The 22,039-nt window shown below is 41.9% G+C and overlaps 1 protein-coding gene across 1 annotated transcript in view; it reads right to left on the reverse strand.

Annotated features, from left to right (window-relative positions):
- cicb (capicua transcriptional repressor b) overlaps positions 1-12,775 on the reverse strand; it is a 38,662-nt gene extending 25,887 nt beyond the window's left edge. The window contains exons 1-2 of the mRNA XM_061049181.1: positions 12,562-12,775; positions 2,968-6,946 (exon numbers count right to left, since the gene is read on the reverse strand). Of these exons, the coding sequence (XP_060905164.1) occupies positions 2,968-6,817 (3,850 nt within the window). The 5' untranslated portion in view covers positions 6,818-6,946; positions 12,562-12,775. The remainder of the gene's footprint in view (positions 1-2,967; positions 6,947-12,561) is intronic.
- Positions 12,776-22,039: the final 9,264 nt, after the last annotated feature.

A 22,039-nucleotide genomic window follows, 5' to 3' on the forward strand; every position in this document is an offset into this window, starting at 1 on the left:
AGTCCTAAACACTTCACTAACTGGTGCTATATGTCTATATATAAATTATTTGAGAAGTAAGTTCTTATTTTAAGCGGATGATGAGTAATGCTTGCTCTCTCTCTCTCTCTTTCTCTCACACACACACACGCACACACGCACACATGTTAAAGTGTTAAAGTCCTGCAAATTCCTACACAAGAGCTGGAGAAACAAATTCTTTATGCAACCACTCAACACTGAAACATATCGTACACGCACCCACAATGCAGACACACTAGAGAATCAGCAGGAATAGTTTGTAGTGACTAAGAAATAGTAGTCAATAAAGTCAGGATGTCACACACAGGTATGCTGATGAGAATAATGTTGGTCAGACTTTCAAGAAGATTTTTTTCATTTTAAGACTGAAAGATTTGTTTATAACTTTCATCTAAATCCTTGTCTTTTCCTCCTTCTTCGTCTTTACTGTGTTCGTGTATGGGGACGTTTCCCTTTGAGCCATTCCTCATTCTTTGTCTGATCGAATCCCCGTTTCTCACTCTCTCTCAAACACCAAATCAAAAACAAGTTGGTGGAAGCCGTCCATAATTGGCCTTCATACATGTGGCCCACATGTTCCATGTGCACACTTTTGCTTCAGCTTTAAATGTTAATTTCATGTGCAGCACTGCGCTTTTTAGTCTCCCCATTATTCTCTTTGTCATCATATTCCTTACATTTTATGTTGAAATCTTCTACTCCACCTCCCTATATAACTTGAATGTTTTACTGGATCACGTCAATATGGTGTAGGTTTTTTTTTCTAGCCATGAAGTTTCTCTCTTTAATGACATGTAAGACCAAGTGAATATAAACAAATAAAATCCTGTATGACATGCAGCCTAATCCCTATAGAAAACACAACAATTACGCATGCATTTTCTCCTTTTTCACTTTCTCTCTGTTATAATCACACACTCCAAGATACACAGACACAGACACAACACACACACACACACACACACACACACACACACACACACACACACACACACACACACACACACACACACACACACACACACACACACACACACACACACACACACACACACACACACACACACACGCACGCACGTAAATAATTCTGCATCTTGTAGTTGTGACCTTTGTTGCATAGAAAAGTGACAATCATTTTGTTTTATTTTATTGGTATTTTATTTTTTATTATAACACTGTTTAAATCTCGATATATCGCAATTTTTCAAAAATCATCAGACAAATGCAGCTCCTCTTCTGAGAGTGACCTGGGTGGACAGCAGGCTTTGTCTTACCTCATCGTGCTGACTAGTGAATTAAGTGAAAATGGTGAACATAGTGTATAGTTTTTATAGTGTATAGTTTCAGCAGTAATTCCAGAAAGGCCTTGTCCTGACCTGCTGAATCACAGGTGCCTTTTTCAAGACTTAAAGGGGTCACATGACCAGGCTGAGCGTTAACTTCAGTGTTATCAGCAGACATTGGGGAGGCAGGACAGACGACTGAAGCCATATGGGACAACAGCATGCTGGCTAACAGAAGCTTCTTTCACCGGGTATCAAAACATACACACACACACACACACACACACACACACACACACACACACACACACAGGCTGAGGTACTGGCACGTTAATGTGGACCTAACTCTCTACACAGGGTGTTAACTGCTCCCAGACAAGTTATTATATAAAAAAGGTAAAGAGCCTTTAAAAAGCATTTTCTTGTATAAATGAATGATTGTTAAACAAATGATGGTTAAGGCAAACTAGATAAACTGACCAAATGAAATACAACACAGTAATAATTAATTACCACAGGTAGGCTGGTGTTTGATAATTACAAAACAGGTATTTCTGAAAACTTAGCATTAAGCAAGTTTTATTCCTTATTTATGATGTTGACTATGATGTAGTCTGGAATAGATCTCCCTCTCTGGGGTATCCACGGATATTTGTGAGTGTGTGAGTGTGTGTGTGTGTGTGTGTGTGTGTGTGTGTAGCAAAAGAGAAACTCAAAACTATTTTAACACAATGTGCTTGTCTTTTCATTATTGTAACCCCACGACCACTTTCTATGGATTAATCAACTTTTTCAAGTTAATAAACAATATTCTTCTGCTGTCTCTTCTCTGGTACTTTTCTCAACATGGAGCTGCACTATCACTGCACTTATCTGCACTCTCCCCTTAGTAGAATCAGCTCCATCATTCTCCAACTCCATCATATTACAAAATCATTCAATACTTAAAATAATAAAGGCCGGAAAAATTCCTCAGTCCATTCTAGATTGACATCTGTGTGTCAGTAGTTGAAAGTAAAGAGCAGTGCGTATAAAAAAGAGGTCATTCAAAAAGTCAGACAAAAATCTAATACACATTAGACACACTTCATGAAATGGAATTGAAAAGCCTAAAATATGTTAATTCTGCAACAAATGAAAAAAAACACTCTTGGGGATGTTGCAGAAAATGTTTCCCTTGTGTTCCTGTACTTCCAAAAATTGAGATTCATTAAATATTAAGCAGGGAAGAGTATTTCCTCCCTTTTTACTTCTATGCCCATCTGAAATAAGTGAATTATGATTTCAGGTAAGAATAAAGTTTAACATTATATTTTCCTTTTTATATTTTTAATTTTAAGTATGTACCATAGAAATTGTGTTTCATAAATTCCTTATTTTAATCTTAATTATGTTCTCATTGATTTGATACATTTTAGTGTCCTTCTTTTTGACCCCCCCCCCAAAAAAAAACTGAACTATTTAACATACCATTTCATTTTTCTTAAGGTTAACAGAATGCACCATTTTATATGTATATCTCACATATCTCCAGTTCTCTGACTACAGACCATTCCTCAAATTGTGATTAATGTTTTTTTAGTCTCCATATTTTCCCTAAATACCCTCAAACTCACTGAACTCACTTACAAATTACACCCACAAATAAGCAGCAAATTCTCACCTGTGCCAGGACGTCCCATAATGATGTCTTTTCTCGGGACAGGATGAAGGTTTTCAGTTGGGAGAATCAGGGGCAGCAGAGCAGTAGGAGAGGGGTGACAGGGAACTGGCTGCTGGACCTCACCCCCAAACCCTGTCCCCCTGTTCTCTTCTTGTTCCCCAGAACTGTCCGTGCTACTGGGAGCAGGAGCCGTGACTGTTGTGCTGACTGTTACTGACAGGGCCTGCAGGGGGGCCACAGGGGTGTCAGTGGTGGGCAGGGAGGAAGGTGACGGAGACACAAGCACCAGAGTTTGGGATGGACTCCGTAAGAGGACAGTGCCGTTGGGAACTGCGGCTGCAGCAGCGTTGATGGGGACCGGAACCTGGAGGCCGGAAATTTGCTGAGGGGTGAGGGCTGTTAGGCCAATGTCTTTAGATGTGGTGTTTTCTGTCCCCTCCTCGTTTCCCCCTCCATCTCCCAATGGGCACTCTGAAAATTTTGCCAGTGGGACTTCAGGATTTCTCACAATAACAGGGGAGTCCCGCAAGGTCTGTTGGGATACAGGGACCACTCGACGAGGTCCTCCATCAGGGTTGATAGGAGAAGGAGGAGTTGGAGACATTAGTAGAGGAGGGGGGGAAACAGCAGGGGAGGACGGTGGCCTACTAGAGGAGGGGGTGGTCACTCCTCTGGGTCGGGAAAAGGTGGGTGTGTGAGGATGTGAAGCTGGTGTCTGGGGGGACAACACCCTGAAAGAGTTATTGAGCTCCCCCTGCTCCAGCTCCGTCCGGGGCGTGTAATCATGGTGGTGTGAGGGGAGGGGAGGTGGAGGAGGTGCATCAGACTTTCGTTTGCTGGGGCTCATGGGAACTGTAAACGTCAGGTTGCTGTGGAAGGAGGGCTGGATGCCTGAAGTGTGTCTCTCCCTTTCTCCACCTCCAGCAAGGGTTGTAGTCTTACTGCCCCCTGCTCCGCCTCCCCCTGTCCCACTGGGCTGCCTGTGCCTCCGGTGATTCAGAACAGGGGAGGCTGTAATCGGGGAGAAGTTGGCCGGTCTGAAGCCAAAAAGCGGGGAGGGTGAGGGAGAGGGGGCAGGGGAGAAGGGTGACTGGTTAGAGATGGGCGAAAAGGAGGGGGTGCCAGATCGGGAGCTCCCTAGTGACACGAGCATGGTTGCGGCCTCGCACTCATCGAAGTCAAAGCGTGATGAAAGTTCATGGGGGAGGAGGGTGGGGAGAACCAAACGGGGTCTGGAGTCTCCTCTGCTACTGGCCTCGCTGCTCTCTCTCGACGTGTCGTCCCACTCAAACTCACTGCTTGTTCTGCCTCGCAGGTCCGAGGGTGTGACTGTCCCTGAGCTGCTGCCCCCTCCTCCCCTTTCTCCCCCGGCTGCGTCCATCTCTTTGGTCCTCATTGACAAGTGTCTGGAGCAGTATCCTCGACGCTGCGACTCCTTCATACAGCCCTCCCTGGAGCACAGCCTCCTCCACTGCTTACCATTGAACTTCTTACGGATACCATTAGGTGTGCACACCACATCACCTTTCTTGTATTTCTGCTGAGCCAATGAGAGAGGTGTCCTGGAACGGGAGGGCGTAGAGGAGGACCCCCCACCAGAAGAAAGAGTAGGGGTTTGTGTTGGAGTGGTCTTTGATGGAGGTAGGTTTGGAGTGTTGTTGTTTAACTCAGACCCCATTAGGGCAGGTGATGGTGGTGGTTGAGGACTAGCTAGGGTGGAGATGTGTAGGGGACCCATACCCCGTACCACAGAGAGATGGGGAGAGGAGGGGGAGTAGCAGCTGGACTTGGAGACCATGTTTCGCTGCTGAGAGGTTGCAGAATTTGGCTTGTTTCCGACAATGAGGCCCATGTTAAAACGAGACACCTCAACGTCTTCTTCTGGGGTGTTTGGCTGTTTCTGCCCCTCTCTGTCAGAGTATTGATCTCCACAGCCTTGGTCTGAACCAGCGATACCCGAATGAGGTGGGGGATTTACATTTCTATAGGGAAGCCCTCCTGCTACCGTTTCATGTGAAAAACTATTGCCCAACCTAGTTCCCCCTCCTAGCACCCCCATCCCAATACTCAACTGGCACACTTCCCTCTCCACCTCCAATTCCTCCCTCCGCTCCCTCTCTTCCCTTTCCCTATCCCGCTCTCTCTCCTTCTCCCTCCCACCATCTATGTGTGGAACCTCCCATGGACGAATGACAAGCCTCAGACTTTGTCGGGACACCCACACAGCCTGAGCATTAGCTTTCCTTTTCTCTTTCTCAGACCCTACCCCTCCATTGTCCTGAATATCTGTGTCTTCACTCAGGAGCACCTGGTAAGGAAATGTGACACCCGGGTGGGGGTCCACCTGGGTGACAATCCCCTCTCTGTACAGCAGAGGACCCCTCTCCTCCCCGCCAAAGGGCACACACACTCGGGTCCCGATCGCAACAGGTGCCATGCCAGGTGGGGGGGCATCCAAAATGAACTCTACAGTGCTCTTGTCCTGTGGTGATGATGTCATCGCGGCTCCACCATCGAAAGGGTATTTAACAAAGGTCTCCGCTCCTTGGAGCTGCACTTCAACAGCCCCTCCACTCACCCTACGCACCACTCCTGGTCTGAACACATATGATAAAGTGCATGAGTCAACCTCTTTAACCCCTCTGCTTCCTGAAGTCATGGTCGTCTTTATCTGACGAGCCAGGACTCTCTGGTTCTTCATGCCTTTCGCCAGAGCTTCAGCTAGACCCTCTGAGAGACTGGCCTCTTTAGTGTGCGAGTTAAGGAGAAGAGCTGGAATGTGGGAGTTTTTCTGATGAAGGCTTGGTCCTGATGCTTCCATTGCGTCCAGGTCAGCTGAGTGTTCACTAGCTGTATCCGTAGACGAGCAGCGCACTGAGGTAGGGGCCGCCTCTGAATCATTTTCCCTAGCCAGGGAATCTTTTTCCTGGGAATCTGCTTTCCTGAGGGCCCTATCTTCTGTGGAAACAAAATGGTTTGCTCCTGTAGCTTTACTGTCCACAGTTAGCACTAATGGTTGATTACCTGAGCTATTATTACTTCTACTATTACTGCTATTGATAAAAGTACTATGGCTCCCAACGTTACTGTTACTATTGTTAGTCAGGTTGTTAATACCGAATGTGCTGTTATTACGACTACTGATCCCTACGTTAGTGCTTTTATTAATGCTATTATTAATATTGTTACTACTCTTTACATTATTATGGGGCGTAATCATTCTATCACTGATTTTGCTGTTAATATTGCAGTAACTGTTACGTATGAGTGCAGGGTTGGAGGTAGGAATGGTAGTGAGTGAACTTGTGTTGTTAGCAAAGTGCTCATATGTGTATTTTTTCTTGGGCACACGGGCCTTGAATGTGGCTGTTTTCCTACTAGAGACTGAGACTGAGCTTGGGCTGTGATTTGGGGCCAGAGGGGGTGTGGTTGTGGAGATCGGCGCAGGGGCAGAGGCAGAGGCAGAGGCAGAGGCAGGAAGTGCTAAAGTATCAGTGGACATAGTACTATTTCCATTTGTCCTTTCTATTTTCTCCGTTTCTGTCTTTTCTTCTTCCTTCTTCATGTCCTTTGCATCTGGCTCCACAGGTTTCAGCAGCTCTGCCGGCTCCTCCTTCAGAAGAGTATTGCTGTTTGTGAGTGGTTTTTCATCAGAGTTTGAGGCTGTGGCTGAGGTTTGCTTGCGTGTGGAGGGAGTGACGGGTGTAAGCTGTGTAGGTTTGACGATTGTCTCCCCCTTGACTCTTTTGGGGTCTTTCTCTTGAAAGGGTTGGGACCCTCCTCTTCTTCTCCCACCTCTTCCTCTAGTAATCAGGGGAGAACGGCCTCTGTTTTTCTTCAATGGTCTCATCCTTTCTTCACTGTTAACAAAGTGCTGCAAGTTTTGCAAAAAAAATCTCCTTTTTCACTTATAAGGCACTCCTTTTTGTCTTTCTCTTCTTTTTCTTCTCCCCTATGCTTCTGTCCTCTGTGTTGCACCCTGGAAAGGAAGAATACATGTGGTATTTTATTATCAGCATTAATTATCATCCAATATTGTTGACAAGAAAAATGGCGTCATAGCTGGAATTGTGCTACACTGCACTTACTACAACATTAGCTAAAAATCTGACGTATGCTTTCACTCACCCCCTGTCTGACTGATCTACGAGTGTGCATGCAAGCACGTGTCTGCATTTCCTCTTTTTTTGCCATTATTTCAAACAAAAGAGCAGAATTAAAACAAAATAAAATTCATGAAACAAAATTACGGTCACGATTGATTTTCTTAAGGTTATATCAATTCTTGTCAAAGCCTCTTTGTAGTCACTTAATTTCATATAAAATAATCAAACAAAAATGTATAGATATAAAGTAGTAGATCTGTCTGCATTGAAAGTGAATATGGTAGCATTTAGAAATAACTTAATATGCCAAAAAAAGGCAATAAAATCATCAAAAAAAGAAAATGAAGAACGGTAAATGTCCAAGGTCACTTGTGTACAGTACTTAAGTACTTCAGTATCTGCTCAATAGTGAGGCCTACATATTTTTTAATCTCAAATGCACGCAGGGATAAAACAACGTATTCTACTCTAACGCAGTAACACTCACACATGCACACACACTTGAGATTCATACGACAGGCTTGATGCATCCACTGTACTCCCTTCCTCTCACGCTATGCATTATAGACTTGAGACGTTTTAATGTGAGAAAGGAGCAACAACAACACAGACACACATTTATTTTAACTGCCATCAGGAGGCTGCCTTGGTGAGGTCACCCTACAACATGGGTGAGAGACAGAAAGAAAGAGAGAGAGCGAAAGTGAGAGGTTGGAGTATGTGTCTGACTCTTCTACTCCAGTAAGCTGTTCTTGTGTAGTCACTGGGAATTTCCAGAGTCATTCTATCACTCGCTGGCCCTCTCTCACTCTCTCTCTCGATGTCTCAGTCTTTCCCAGTTTTTCCTCTTGTGTCATTGTCTCACTGACCCACACTGCAGACAACACACAGTTCTACTAAAAGACAATATCATTGGAATGATCTGTCATGGCAAGATAAGCCAAAAATGAGAGAAATTAAAAGGCCGGCTGGATCGAGCACACACACTGATGCAAGATTACAGGCTAAATACAGTCTCTCTCTCGTTCTCTCTGTTTCTCTCTCACACACACATGAATGCACACACACACACACACCCACACTTGTGTAAGCGTGCACCCCTTGACTAAGACTAGCTTCTCACCAACACATTCACACACCTTCACTCCTACAAATACAGACGTGCACACACGGTCACATTTACACCGTACTAAAACTTCCTATCGTAGACATGGGAAAAGTGCATCACACACACATAAGGTGACCTTGTTGTTAACTATTTGTTTTTTAATTCCTGCAGTACAGAAAAACATCTCTTGCTGGTGATGGCTTGTGTGACAGATAAACAACCTCAGTTAATCACACAGTCATCATCGAGTCTCCATTACGACCTCGTACGATAAGAGTGAGATTTTGTTTCGATACAGGGTAACAACTAAATCTAAATTTACTTATTGCATTTTTTTTTGTAATGAATTTAAGGAGAATATAAACATTGTCTATATCTATGGTCAATTATCTTCTTTTTGAGATGAAAATTAAAATGATAATGATGTTTTGTATTTCAATACAATTGCACCAAATTAGTTGCTAACATCTGGAGTTAACTACTGTTACAGCAATGTTCCGTGCAGATGGAAGGATCGTTGTATTATGTAATTTTCATATTATTGCTTAGAAGAAACTGCATTTTGAAACACATTATCCTCAATACCAATAAGAAGATTAAACTGTGTATTACCCACCATTGGCAAAACAATAAATACATGTATAAATAACATCAAGTGTACATTAGATTAATTATCATTAAGCACTTCTAAATAACTGTAACTTTTAACCTCCATGTGCAGAAAAAAAAAAGAGTCCTGAGGAATGTTCCTCCTACTAGTTTCAGGCCAAATACCCATTCCGGTTTAGGCCCGGACCGGGAGTTGTGGTCTGATAGAGTCATTGTAGTGAACTGGAAAAGACAGGAAGGAGTCAGGAACACTTGGCTGTATAGCCAGTTCACTGAATGACTCAGGAAGATCTGCTTTTAGCGAAGACAAAATGTTTTTGGTCATGCTCATGGCCTCACAAAATGATCTACACTCATGCACATAATGCAATGGAAGGCATGTTTGAGTGTAGAGTTATGAAGGTGTTGGACTGCACGAAAAGTGTGCATGCACAACATGCAGATAAAAAAAAGTATTTCATCATTAGATATTTTTAGTTTGGAGTATTTGATGCAAGTTTGAAAACAGATAGAAAAAACTGTTGATAATCAAAGATGAGTGAAAATTTGTGAGTACATCCTTGAAAAAATAACAACATATTATTGAGAGATCTGTATTCAAACTACAGGCAGAAAAAAAACGATGATGCCATAATTACCTGAAATGCTTTATACTTAATTAAAGATAAAAGTGGAGGAATATGAGTTATTAATCTTAATTTAGCTGTGTCCTCTCAGGAAAGCATACTATTTTACTACCTCTCCTCCCCTTAAAGGTCAAAGCATTACACACACTTTTGTATGCGTGTCAAACATTCCCTTAATTGAAAATAAATGCAGCCTTTGCCTCTTATTGTTTGGTATGAGTGATCCAAGATGCCAAGCGCTAGTCTGGATTAAGATTCCTTCTTTTGGTTGTTGTTTTATTGGATCAATTGGACCAAAAGAAATGCAGGAAAATGGCTTAAAGATGCATATTGTTCGTTGGGCTGAATCAAGACGAAGCCAAAATGACCTCCATCGTTATTTGGTTACACAAGGTGCTAAACCTTCCAACATTGGAGCAAGTTAAGAACGAGATATTTTCTTGTCTTCTATGAAGCCACTCTAAATACCAAATTGTTAGTAAATAGACGGCTATCGTTTCCATTGCTTTGGACAGCACATCTCCTCAAACAACAAAAAGATGCTGTTTCACCCAATCCACATCGAGGAGCACAGTGTATACCCCCCCTCACACACACAGCATAGCAACATCAAACTTTACACACATACTAAACGCTCTCCTAGGAATTTACAGTGCAGTCATGCATACGCTGTTAAAATCTCCTTTAGACCTTTATAACGTCTCACACTCAAACGTTCATGGTAGGTATAAACACCCATACACACACACACAGACGCACACATGCATGCAAGAGCTCACACTGACCATTCTAACTTTTGGTTTTCTGTAAAATCACAAAGTTCTGCTTAAACTATCAGATGATAAAATATAATTTGTCATCCAAAGAGCACCTTGCTGGTGGTTTTATAGCTGAAAAACGGTACATTTATGCGTCTAACACACACACACACACACACACACACGCATCCAGTCAGTCATAGGCAACATCATCTCAATGTCAACACTACAAAATGAATAAGTTCTACAGTATTTACAACTATATTATACAACCCTGTTAAACGTCCACCTTGATGCCAGTTTATTTGTGTATTCGTAGGGAATTTAGCCTATGCCCCACCGCAACATGGCACAGAGTGTGTGTGTGACGTATGTGTAAGAAGTGTGCGTATTTATGCTGCTTATAGCACATAAGTAAGGCAATATCTGCCTTTTTTTAGGTTGTGTCTACTTTATTCAACGCTGCAATTGCACTAAATGGCAATGTGAGTGTATACGTAGTTACCAGGCACACTGCAGCTCATCCTTCTCCTAAAAGCATTTTATTGGTGTCTGTATGGGCGCAGGGCTGCAGTGAGGGGAACGGGGATGTAGGGGAAAGAACATGCGATGGTTCAACAGTGGAACACAGTAGTAAAGCTGGAATAGTGAAGCCTACCGGCCCTCGTACACTCTGGCATGGAAGGGCAGCGTTGCCCTTAACTGGGTCACCAGAAAACACACTCACACATGAAACAGCAGAAAAGAAAATGCTCTGATACACACACACAATGTATGTTTACATGCTCAAGATTTGGTGTGATGTGATGGCACAGGCAACAAGTTAGACAAAAATTTGATTGGGGTATTTCAGGTGAAGCAAGAGGGCGAGCTGTGAAAAGTGTGTACGTGAGAATGCAAGTTAGTAACTGCACTTGTTTAAAAAGAGCATCCATTGTGACGTAGTATGAATAATGGTAGCTGTTTACTCGCAGGCATATCTGACTTAAGAGATTATATCGATAAAAAAAGAGAAACACTAAGGCTTGAATTTGTGCATTCTGGTCAGTATTGATCAGGAGACTGTAGCATGGAACACAGGTGACTGTTCCTGTTTAGGACCAAATGGCAAAAGTGGCAATGCCACATCAGTGATCTACAAGCCGTGGAAAGATGCCTTCACCATCAGGGACTTGTCTCCTGCGTAAACACTGCCAATAATGAGGAATGCATTGCCACGGCGCATATCTGCAGGCCAGCTTGGGACACTTTAAGATTAAATGTTAAAAGCATTACATTCTGTGGCTAAAATTATACCCAGAGAGAATTGAGAGAAAACTGTTATAAAAAAAAAAACTGCACAGTCAGAGATGTCAGCGGCGCATCGACAATGATTGCAGCGCAGAAAAGTGGAGTGTGCAGCGAGGGAAAAGCCGAGAAAACACCGAATGCATGCCCGACTCCTTTGCGCTGATCTCCGCGAGTACTACGAGAGGCGCTACACAATGTCAAAGGAGTATTATGACTGGAGGCAGTCAGCCGGTCTGCTCTGCTGTAAGGTGCCCGGTAATAAACACAAACAACCGGTTTCGAGTTATGTTTTATGATCCAAGCCAGACGGGCCCATTTGTTCTTCATACAACGATGTTGGGCATGCATACATCCACTACTACGCCTATTACACACGCAGATAGAAGGTTCCTTTCCTCCTAAGGAGTCCGTAAGGAGACACCTTGTGTATGTTTTTGAAACTTGTAAAAAGGCAGAAATCTTTCCGTGTTGGTGTTTCGCTCTAGTAAGCAGCTCAGTAATGTCAGTAGTAGTGGTGGTTGTAGTATTCGTAGTACGCCACGGTCGCAGACTTCACTAGTACCCACATAATGACACCGTCAGCCAAGACCACAAGGAAACACGATTTATTACACGCACTCTGGTTGTTTTCTATTTACTCCCCCGGGTGCATTTTGTAAACATAAAACCACCTTGCTTTGCTTTTAATAAACATTCGGACTGCAATGCTGCAAATGTGACGATTGTTTTTTTTTTTTTTTTTTTTTTACTACGGTAGCGCTGCTCCGAGCGAAACTCGACACTTAGGGTCAAGGAAAAGTGCTCAACCTTTACCAGACTATTCAATTATCACCCGGGTTCAGTGGAAATGTTTGACGGTCGTCCGTGGGACTGCGGTAAAACATTTGAGAAAGTTTTTTAGGCTGTTACACTCTCGCACCCCTCCCCTTTCTCTCGTCTCTTCCTCTCTGCTCTCAAGCGGTGTCACTCCGTTTTCTTCGGACGGTGTCGGAACAAACGACCGAGCAGTTGTTCTCACTCACGTTAACTCGTCGCTCCTTAAATAAAAAAATGAATGTCAGTTGCGCTTCGGTTTTGCTAACTTAGTTTCAACTCACCCAAACAGAGCTTTTTTTTCCCCCCCGTCAGAGAAAGATTTATGGTCCTATTTTGCTGATAATGAAGCTCGCGTAAGTCTCGGTAACATCCCTTGGCTGTCGGCTTTGAAGACCGTACGTTTCAGACACACACTTTACTTTTCCTCCGCAAAACATGTCTTTCCCCCACAGAAACTCAAACAGAGGTACAAAAAACTATCGGTCTTCTTTTCCACTACAGTCACAAAATGGTGAATGAACCACTAACAGCTGGGCGAGCGGTCCAATCAGAGGTCGCTGACAGGTACAGTAGCCAATCAGCGACGGTGCCTGAGAACAGAGGGCGTGGCGGGCTGTCAAAGTCCAGTTGACGGACGGGAGAACCCAGCCAATGGCAGTGGGGATGCTTACCCAGACCGGTGTCCTGTCCCAAACTTTACAGTATCCAATAAGAGCTTTGGGAACCATAGGAACAGCATGAGGGCGGGTCAAGAGGCGGGAGCAAATAACTGAGATCCAACAGAAAGACACAAATGTTCCCTCCCCTTCTGAAAAGGAGTATGTTTACCATAATTGACAGCACAAGTGCCGTCCCCGAGCAGACGGAGATAATGCATCAACCCCTCTGTTCGTCCAGATAAGTAGCTGGTGCAGCAGTATCAAAAAAAAAACAACAATGCGGGTTTTTCTATTGCAAAGCTTTTCAACTCTGGAAAAGCATTTGATAGTAGTTTAAGTTATTAATTGGGTAACATGGTGAAAACATGGCCAGAGCACACAGATAAGCATGAATGTACGTGTGAAAAGTTTGGCTTGGAGCTGGGAAATTGCTATATGGTGCAGAAGACGCATCATTGCCCGTTGCAAACAGCTCTCCCTCTCCCTTTTCTCTCAGCAACAGACGTTCACTTTCACCGCTGTCAGCCAATCACCGCGCAGCATCCCGCTGGATCTGACGTCGGCAATCTCTCTGCCCCGCCCACTCCACTGAAAGTGAACGGGACCGGTCTCCACTGACGTCACTTCACCGGCAGGCGATTGGGCAGGTGTACGACGTCTCGGGGCCAATGGATGGGCGCTACGGTGATGTCATCAGGAGTGTTGCCACCAGCTGGACCGAGGGGGCGTGGCCTGGCGTAAACTCGACTAACCCCAAATTTGTAACTTGCAGGCAGTGGTGGAAACGAACCGGTGTGTACTGACTAAACGATGTACATGTTTGGGATGATGGCACGTGCGTGAGTCGGCCATCCTGCACGTGTGATATATTTGATATATGAAATCTGTGTTGTAGCCTTTATCCTCTGCACAGAAGAAGGACGTTTACTCTACCGTGCAACATATATAATGCCATAATAGTAAACATTACATAATCCTATGCTCTGTGTGTAGTAGAAGACCAGAATCATGCTGAGACGGACAGATGCAGGATTTCAAAAAGGCAGCGCCCCCTGTCGGTGTGCTCTGATGCGTGCAAGCTCAGCGATGAGAGAGAAGAGTTGTATAAACTTCAAGTCCAGTGAATGTTCTGATTGGCTGAAAGAAGCTGTATATTTTGTAAGAGTATTTAAACTAGCGTGTGTGTGTGTGTGTGTGTGTGTGTGTGTGTGTGTGTGTGTGTGTGTGTGTGTGTGTGTGTGTGTGTGTGTGTGTGTGTGTGTGTGTGTGTGTGTGTGTGAGAGAGAGATGGGGATGAACTTGGAGGTAGATGTTGATTAAATGTAGATATAGAGTGACATCTAGTTGTAAATATTCAGCACTGCAACTGACAAGTTTGGATGGTGAGTAAATCCCAAAGTTTAACTCGTAAGCTGTACTTTGTTTTCAAGTTTTCACGAATGTAATAAATACCCTGGGGTTAGCAAGATGAAGGTAGAGAATAAAGAATAATATATTATTGTTATAAACATTTTGGGGGGGGGTGTTCACTTTTTCTCACTGAAACAATTAATTCTGAGGTTTTTCTTGTAAGATACAGTTTTAAGCAATTAATACAGTATATTCATAATATAGCATATGCAGTAGAGGCATCCAGCTAAAACCTGTTAAAGCTTTGATAGGTGGTCCCGCTTTAGATATGTGAGTAAAATAATACATCAAATTTACACTTTGCCTTTTTTTCATTTTTATGCAGTAACACAAACATGTTTTTGATGAGGATAGCTTACATTTTGTGATTAAAGAATTATGACAAGAGTATGTGGGTAGTATATTTAACCATTTTTGTTTCAAACTTTTACTTATTCACGAAAAGACAATGAGATATCCCTAATTTCCTACGATTTCCTAAGATTACAAGCACATTACAACAAGTGAAATAACTTTTTGAATTTGAAAACAAACTCATCAGCGCTCTCTGGTGGACAAAGTGTGTAATATAAAGCATGTTCCTTAACTGCCTTAAATTATTGGCATTTGTTAGAGCTTCTTCTTGTTACTTGTTTGCAGGAGTAATTTGCAGATATTAGTTCATCTGTGATGAATAAAGACTGTTATGTGTTATCACCAAGTTTAATTTTTTTTATTCTTAGTCTAGTGGAAATCTGTTGAGATTCCCATCACCTTGCATGATAGAGGACACAGTCCAATAAGTTATAGGTAAAGTTTCCCATTGACCAAACACCTTAGGTGCTTTACAAGAGAGGGAGTGTGACTTTTTTGTCAGGTCTATTCTAGACCTTGGATGATTTCGGAGATAAGCAGGAAAAGTTAAAAATGTCCTATTTTCTCTGGAAACACTCAAACGTTTAAACATACTGAACTGTGCAAACAGCTGTCCAGATTTTCCTCAACAAAGACTCTGCTGCCAGGTTTGTGCACTATGTGAGCAGTACTGGGCCTAGATTACTTTTTTACTCCTCTGCTCTGAACTGCTGAAATTAAAAAGGATGTTTGTGCTTTAGTCATCTGTAGCCAGAAATGCCAATGTACAAACATTTGAGTTTTAACTCAAATATGTCAACAACAAAACAATTTGTTACAGACCTTCACTGTATGAAGTGTGATAACTTTGGCTTAACTTTTTATTAGATACACTGTCTTGTGTACCTAAAATACAGCTCGGGTAGACTTCAAGAAGTTTCTAATATGACTTACAATGACAAATCTCTATGAAAATCTACCTACTAACTTTTTCCAGAACAGTTCACCATATTTAACTGACAGCCTCCGCTGACAGAGTTCATGTTTATGGTTCCACTTGCCGTGGAAATTACTCAACTGTCCCCACGTAACCAACGGTAGCGGATGGAATGTGAGTCTTCATTAAATTATCTTAATAGTTTTTTGTGAAACTACAACTAACAAGGTCAAGATTTAAGTTTTCAGACCTGTCTTTCTACTTTTTATTGGTGAATTTCTACAGGTGTTTATGATATATATGTATACATTAGACTTCCTCTTCTCTGAACCTAGTGACTGTTTACTTACTTTTATATAATGTTAAATGTGTTTTTTTTATCTCTCTTCCTTGCATGCAGCCCCAATGACAACCCCACCTCGTTAGTAGGTCCACTCCCTCCCTCTGTTACCCCAACTCTGCCCCCGCACCCCCCTCCATTTGAGCTCGACCTCTGACCTTCACCCTTCACCCTCCCTCTGTGCGCTCATGACTGGTCTGTCAGTCAAACACCAGAAACCCCTCCCCTCCCGCTGTGCCCGGCTCTCAGTCTGGCCTTCAGGTACAGACAGCAGAGATATGCACAGAGGGATTAACTGTTTTAACACTCAAATTTCAAATTTCAAAAAAATCAAATTTCAGGACAGCACGCCCCTAAAATCTTCCTGAGATGCTATAACGTAAAAAGGTCAAAAATATGCTGCAGAAATCAAAGATGTAAGACGAAGCCACAGCGTCTGACACTATATTGACAGTGTTTTGTCTTAAGATCCATGACGTGGTGGAAAAGAACATACTTAAGAGCAGAAGAGAGTATGAAGCAGATTCATTACGCACATTCATAAATCAATCGCATGAAATGTTCATAATGTCTCAGTGTCTTCAGCCCTGCTCGCTTGCTTGGGGGAATTTTTGTGAGCGTTTCCTGCTGTGTTCACACATCAGCTTACCCCGACTTCACACTTAAGTTTTACTGGAGTAGAAATGTGTCTGTTTGTGTTTAGCTCACTCCTGAAGTTTTGGGGAAATGTACATGAGTGTTGAGCATGTTTGAAAAACTAAGAGAAACATTGTGTTAGTAGAAGAAAAGAGAAAGAAAGAGCAGGATTTAACTAAAGGTACTTATAAATGAACACATAATACATTTAAGTGCTTGAACTTAATAAATACTTAAAGCAGTAATTCAGAGTAAAGCAGTCTCAAGTTTAGCATTAGCCTAATATTTTTCTTTCTACAGTCCACATTCTGTTAACTAAAGCTGAACTCTGCCCTACACCACACAAAACCAGATCCACACAAGGAATGTCACTCACCTCAAGCGGAGACTTTCACAGTAGCATGACCTTTGACCTCTGACCTCTTACCCAGTCCAGTCAGACCAGACGTGCCCCATCAAATCCTGGACAAGTGATGGAAACGGAGAACTGGATTTAAAATGCTGATACTGCCTTCACAACATAAATCCTTTAGAATTTAAAAGCTGACCTTAACTACCTCCTGCAGCTCTGGATTTATTTAACATCAAGAATGGACTCATCAGAAAAGGCCTGCATTTGAAATCATAGAGAATTACCTGTTGGACATTAGACCAGCTTAGCATCAGCATGTTAGCATTGTCATTGTGAGCCTGTTAGCATGCTGACATTTATCAGAATCTTGTACTTAAATGCCTCTTCACAGAGATTCTAACGTGTCTCTACGACATTTTAATATTCAATACATCCTGATTAAATGATTATGTTTGCAGACATTTAGGCTTCTATGAAATATGATGTCTGATTGCACTTCCTGACAGTTAATAGTTTTGGTTTTCAGCCATTAAAAATCTGCAGGTCACCGAGGAAAAATTCTACCAAATCCTTTTATCATAAGTGGCTCAGAGTATTTGAATGGCTAAGTACTTTTAATTTTTTCCACTGAACTTGTGCACTTTTTACCTTGGGCTTTTAAGAAATAGTGTATTACTGAGAGAATGGAAGTGCTAATTGTGTATCAAGTGTCAGCAGAGGACAAGTCTGCTGCTTCAGCTTACAGAAGGAAGAAGTAAGGAGTCATGATGTCTGATGATGCTGATAAATGCGGCACACAGTCTGTGAAAGGTGATAGATTTAGGAGAGAATAATGCCAGCTCAAACACAGGTATTAAACTAGATAAAAAAAACATCTTACAGTAAAAGGATTTTGCCAAAAGAATGTAGGCACATACCCAGGGTTGAGCAGTAACATCGACACAAGAACTTTAACTACATTTTAGCGTTGCTGTTTTCTGAATCAACTTGCTTTTTAGTAGCTTTTCTGTTTTATTGATCAAGTAGTGCTGTAGCGTCCAGGCGAGCTACATTCTCCCAACGACAAAGTTGTAGCTGGCGGTGTGCTCTTGGTCCGAAATCAAACTGTTGAGGATGAGTAGGAGACATGCGGACATATACTTGTAGCTGACGATGTACTTTCATATGACTGTGACATCACAGTATAATCCTTGATAACCACGCCCTGCTGCTGGGGATAGTGCAGGCAGGCGAGTTCGAGTTCACCCACTGGGGAACACACATGCAGGTGTTTCCCGAAAAAAAAAACTAACTGAACAAACCTCTGTGCAGGTAATCATCTGCAAGAGGGCTGTTGTAGAAACATTTCAGCATTTTAAACGACTAGCATGTTAAACCAAATTGATTTAGTTAAATTAAAACAGTTGTTTGACTACTTCTATCACGGGGGAATGAGGTTGATTTTCAGTACCTGGCCAAGAAACCGAAGCAAATCAGTAATCGAAGTTTACCTGTACAGCGTCTTTCAAGAGCAGACTTCACATTAAAAGATTAAGAGATAGCAACAGAAAATAAAAAGACAACTACGGCACATCAAAGCAGACAGGTTAAACCGATAGCAGTCCAACTAAACAATAAAACATGACTGTGGCCAAAATGGGTTCGATACGACGACTGTATCTTAGCTTGCTACATTTCTACAAGGGTTAGCTTTGGTGTATTGAAGCTTCATTTTCCATAGAGTAACTACTAGCTTAGCTCACCATATACCTCCTTTGAAAAAGTCTCTCTGTTTTAAAAGGTCTTCTGAAGCCTGAACAGCTACTTTATATTGATCATATTAGCTTCATGGCAAAGCTAAATGGCTAGAAAACAAACTTAATCAAAAGCAATGATACATTCTAACAGAGAGGGCATCTAGACAAGCTGTAGTACAGAGAACAGTAGGCCCTTGTACTCAATACATTCCTGTTCACAGTAACTTTACACCACTCAGCTGTTCCTCACGGTCCACATCATGTCCCGGTGCTGAAGACAGGACTCTCATGGACACACAGATTCCTGCCTGTTAAAGAGAAGATGAGGGATGAGTGATTATCAAGCAAAACTCATTTCACCCCTTTTTATTTTATTGGTTTGTTGTTTGACATTTTGTTTTATTTTTTCTCCAGACTGCCTAGTGTATACAGCACTTTCTAGACTGTTTACATGCAGTGTGAAAGTCGACTTTATACTTCTACTATAAAATACATGAAGACCTAGTTTACTACCATGGATTTAAATAAAGTTATTTAAAATTCACATTTCATTTCGTTCTTTCTTTTTATCCATGTTCAAATGGAAACACAAACATGTAGGTTGTGTAATGAACCCTTACCGAAGATGTCCCCACTTTGGAAGCATGTTTTAAGTCAGTGGAAAGGACAGAGTCAGTGGTATAGAAACTATAGGTAGTCACTGCCTTCATGCGACATAAAGCAGCAAAAACAAAGTAATCCTCGTAAAATACGATCTTTGTATCTTTCTGGACCGGATGAAATGTGTGCAGCACTATGACAGCACTTCAACTTTGAGCTGCGTATTCTGCAGCGCTTTCTTCCAACAACAGGGGGAGACATTCAATGTGAAATAGAAGAGCAGACGGCCCAAAGTGCAGCACATTTACACAACAGTGTATAGAAGTGATGTGCCAGGTTCAGTCTTGTTCAGTTAAGTCTTATTCATCTCTTACACCCTAAATCAGTCACTGACTTTCAGCCCTGAAAAGTGAAAGTAAAACAGATACATTTCTTTTAAGGTCAAATAAGTTGAACAAAATGACTGGCAAGAAGGAAGGCGAAAAAAAAAAGAAAAAAAAAGTAGCAGAATTTCAAACAAACCACATCAGTGTGCACACACACTCATCTGTGCTCAGTGTGACTGAAAGCGGACACTGCATCACTCCTGTGTGGTGCAGCTTTTCTCTGTATGGTGGAGGATGTGGTAACCTTACTAGCATGCCTCTGTATGTTGCCATACCGTAACTTTGAGTGTGCATGTGTGTGTGTGTGTGTGTGTGTGTGTGTGCATTCACAAAAGCTTCTCGCTGTGCAGCGTGTGCATAATGCATAGGCTGTGGTTATATGTGGAGCACAAAAACTGCTCTGCACTGTTTTCTGCGAAAGCAAGCGCTCAGGAGGAAGCAAGGGTAGAGGGATGTGGCACAGGTGAGAGAGTACAGTGGTTCCTGTGGTGTCTGTCTTGCTCTTTCTTTCTCTCTGCTGTGAATGGAGCACCTGGATGACTTGTGTCAACAGTCAACACACACATGTAGATACAGTGACCCTAGCCAAGGTCAAAGATGGTAAAACCAGGCTACTTGAGTCATATACTATATGTCACATACTGACGTATTTGGAGCACAGAAGCTTTTTTTTTGTCATGTAATCTTTTAAGAATCCCCTTTATATTTTCCATTGGTTACTCCTTAACATGAAATAGTTAAATGCTTGTGGGACAGGTTGACTATGTCTTTAACTACAGAGAGATGTTCTCCTATTTCTAAACACTCGAAATGAATAATGAATTATGTAAAGGGGTCTGAAGAGGTAAAAAAACTAAACATTAGTTTATGGTAAGTCACCTGTCCCCATAATACTGACCCGACCCTTTGAAATATGTTATGACCACAAGGCTGACGGTGCTTGTTTCGAGGGATAAGGAGGATCTAGTCAAGTATGCAGTCCTCACATCCCCATATTAATGTTGATGAAGTTCCTGGAGGCTTGACTCATTCTCATTCCTCCTCTCTATTCAGGCCACTGCTGTGATTACTCTGTAAGACCTGGAGAACAAAATCTGCTGTCATTACTCCAGAAAAAATGTTTTTTCCTTCTTCTGATATTCAGTGAAATATATCTTGAAGCCTCATAAATCAGCTCGTAAATAATTATCGGCTAACCTAGATTTACATATAAATAAAATCAAAATTTCATACAACAAAACGTGTTTCAGTTTTACTTCTCATAGATATTTGAGACATAATTGTACCTATCAAACTTGGTCTACTCATTTAACCGACCACTGTCAAATATTTAAAAGAGGACACCTTTACACCAGCACATCTAGTCTAGTGGAGTAAGATGTGGTTTCCTGTAAGGATTGCTTTCTCCTGTCTCAAACTGACACATTCAAAGAATGGATTGTGTAATTTACTCACATCAATATGGGATTACAAAACGTTTAAATTACATCCCCTCCTTTTAGATTTTTTTTTTTTTTAAAGCCAGAACCAATTTAACTTGAGGAAAAAAAGCATGCTTGGTGTAATCCCACTTAGCAAAGTTGCTCAGAAGATCTTTTTCTGCTGCTCATCCGTTTCTCACAGATACAGGTTGAAGATAGGACTTGTGGTGTTTGGTGGGTTTTTTTTTTCTTCATTTTTACAAAACAAGACATACTGTGACATAGGACTTTTCTCTGGAGTGTTTGATGTGTTTGATTGACCTTTTTTTCTTCTCGTTGAAAAATATATTATTGATCCAGAAGTTCAAGGACATAAACTATTTGCTGCAGGAGCTCCTTCTCTTATCTGCCTACAGAATGTGTGCGCTTAAGAAAGAAGAGTAAGTACTGTCAGGTTAAAAGGTATACGGGGAGCCTTATGTGAGCATTATGTAGGTGAGTGGGCAGCACAACAAAGTGCTTTTCTTTAACACTGCTGTATATAAAACCTCAAAGGCCCCTGTTATGTTTGAGTGTTCATTTTAACCATGCAACTTTTACGAAGGCCAAGTTGAAGTAATTATCTTCTCTTTGTATCATTTTAAACGACTAAAAAACGTCAGTGGTTGAAATGAGTACATTTTCCTCATAAGGTTGATTTTAAAGTAAACTGTAGAGCAGGTATGAAATGTACAGAGCTGCAGCATCTTCAAACAAGAGTCCCAGCTGAAAGGAGGGCACATCGACACCTACCCACCTTTCTGTAAATAAATCAATAAATCCACTCTCCCTCGGAGCATGAACAATGAGACAAGGACATTATTTCATGTAAAGTGTCTCAAATTAACTGTGCATTTAACGCGCTGAGTGATCTCTTTTGTTTGAATCTAAACCTAAACATGGTTGAATT

Source organism: Labrus mixtus, chromosome 11 (assembly GCF_963584025.1).
Source record: "Labrus mixtus chromosome 11, fLabMix1.1, whole genome shotgun sequence".
NCBI lineage: Eukaryota > Metazoa > Chordata > Actinopteri > Labriformes > Labridae > Labrus > Labrus mixtus.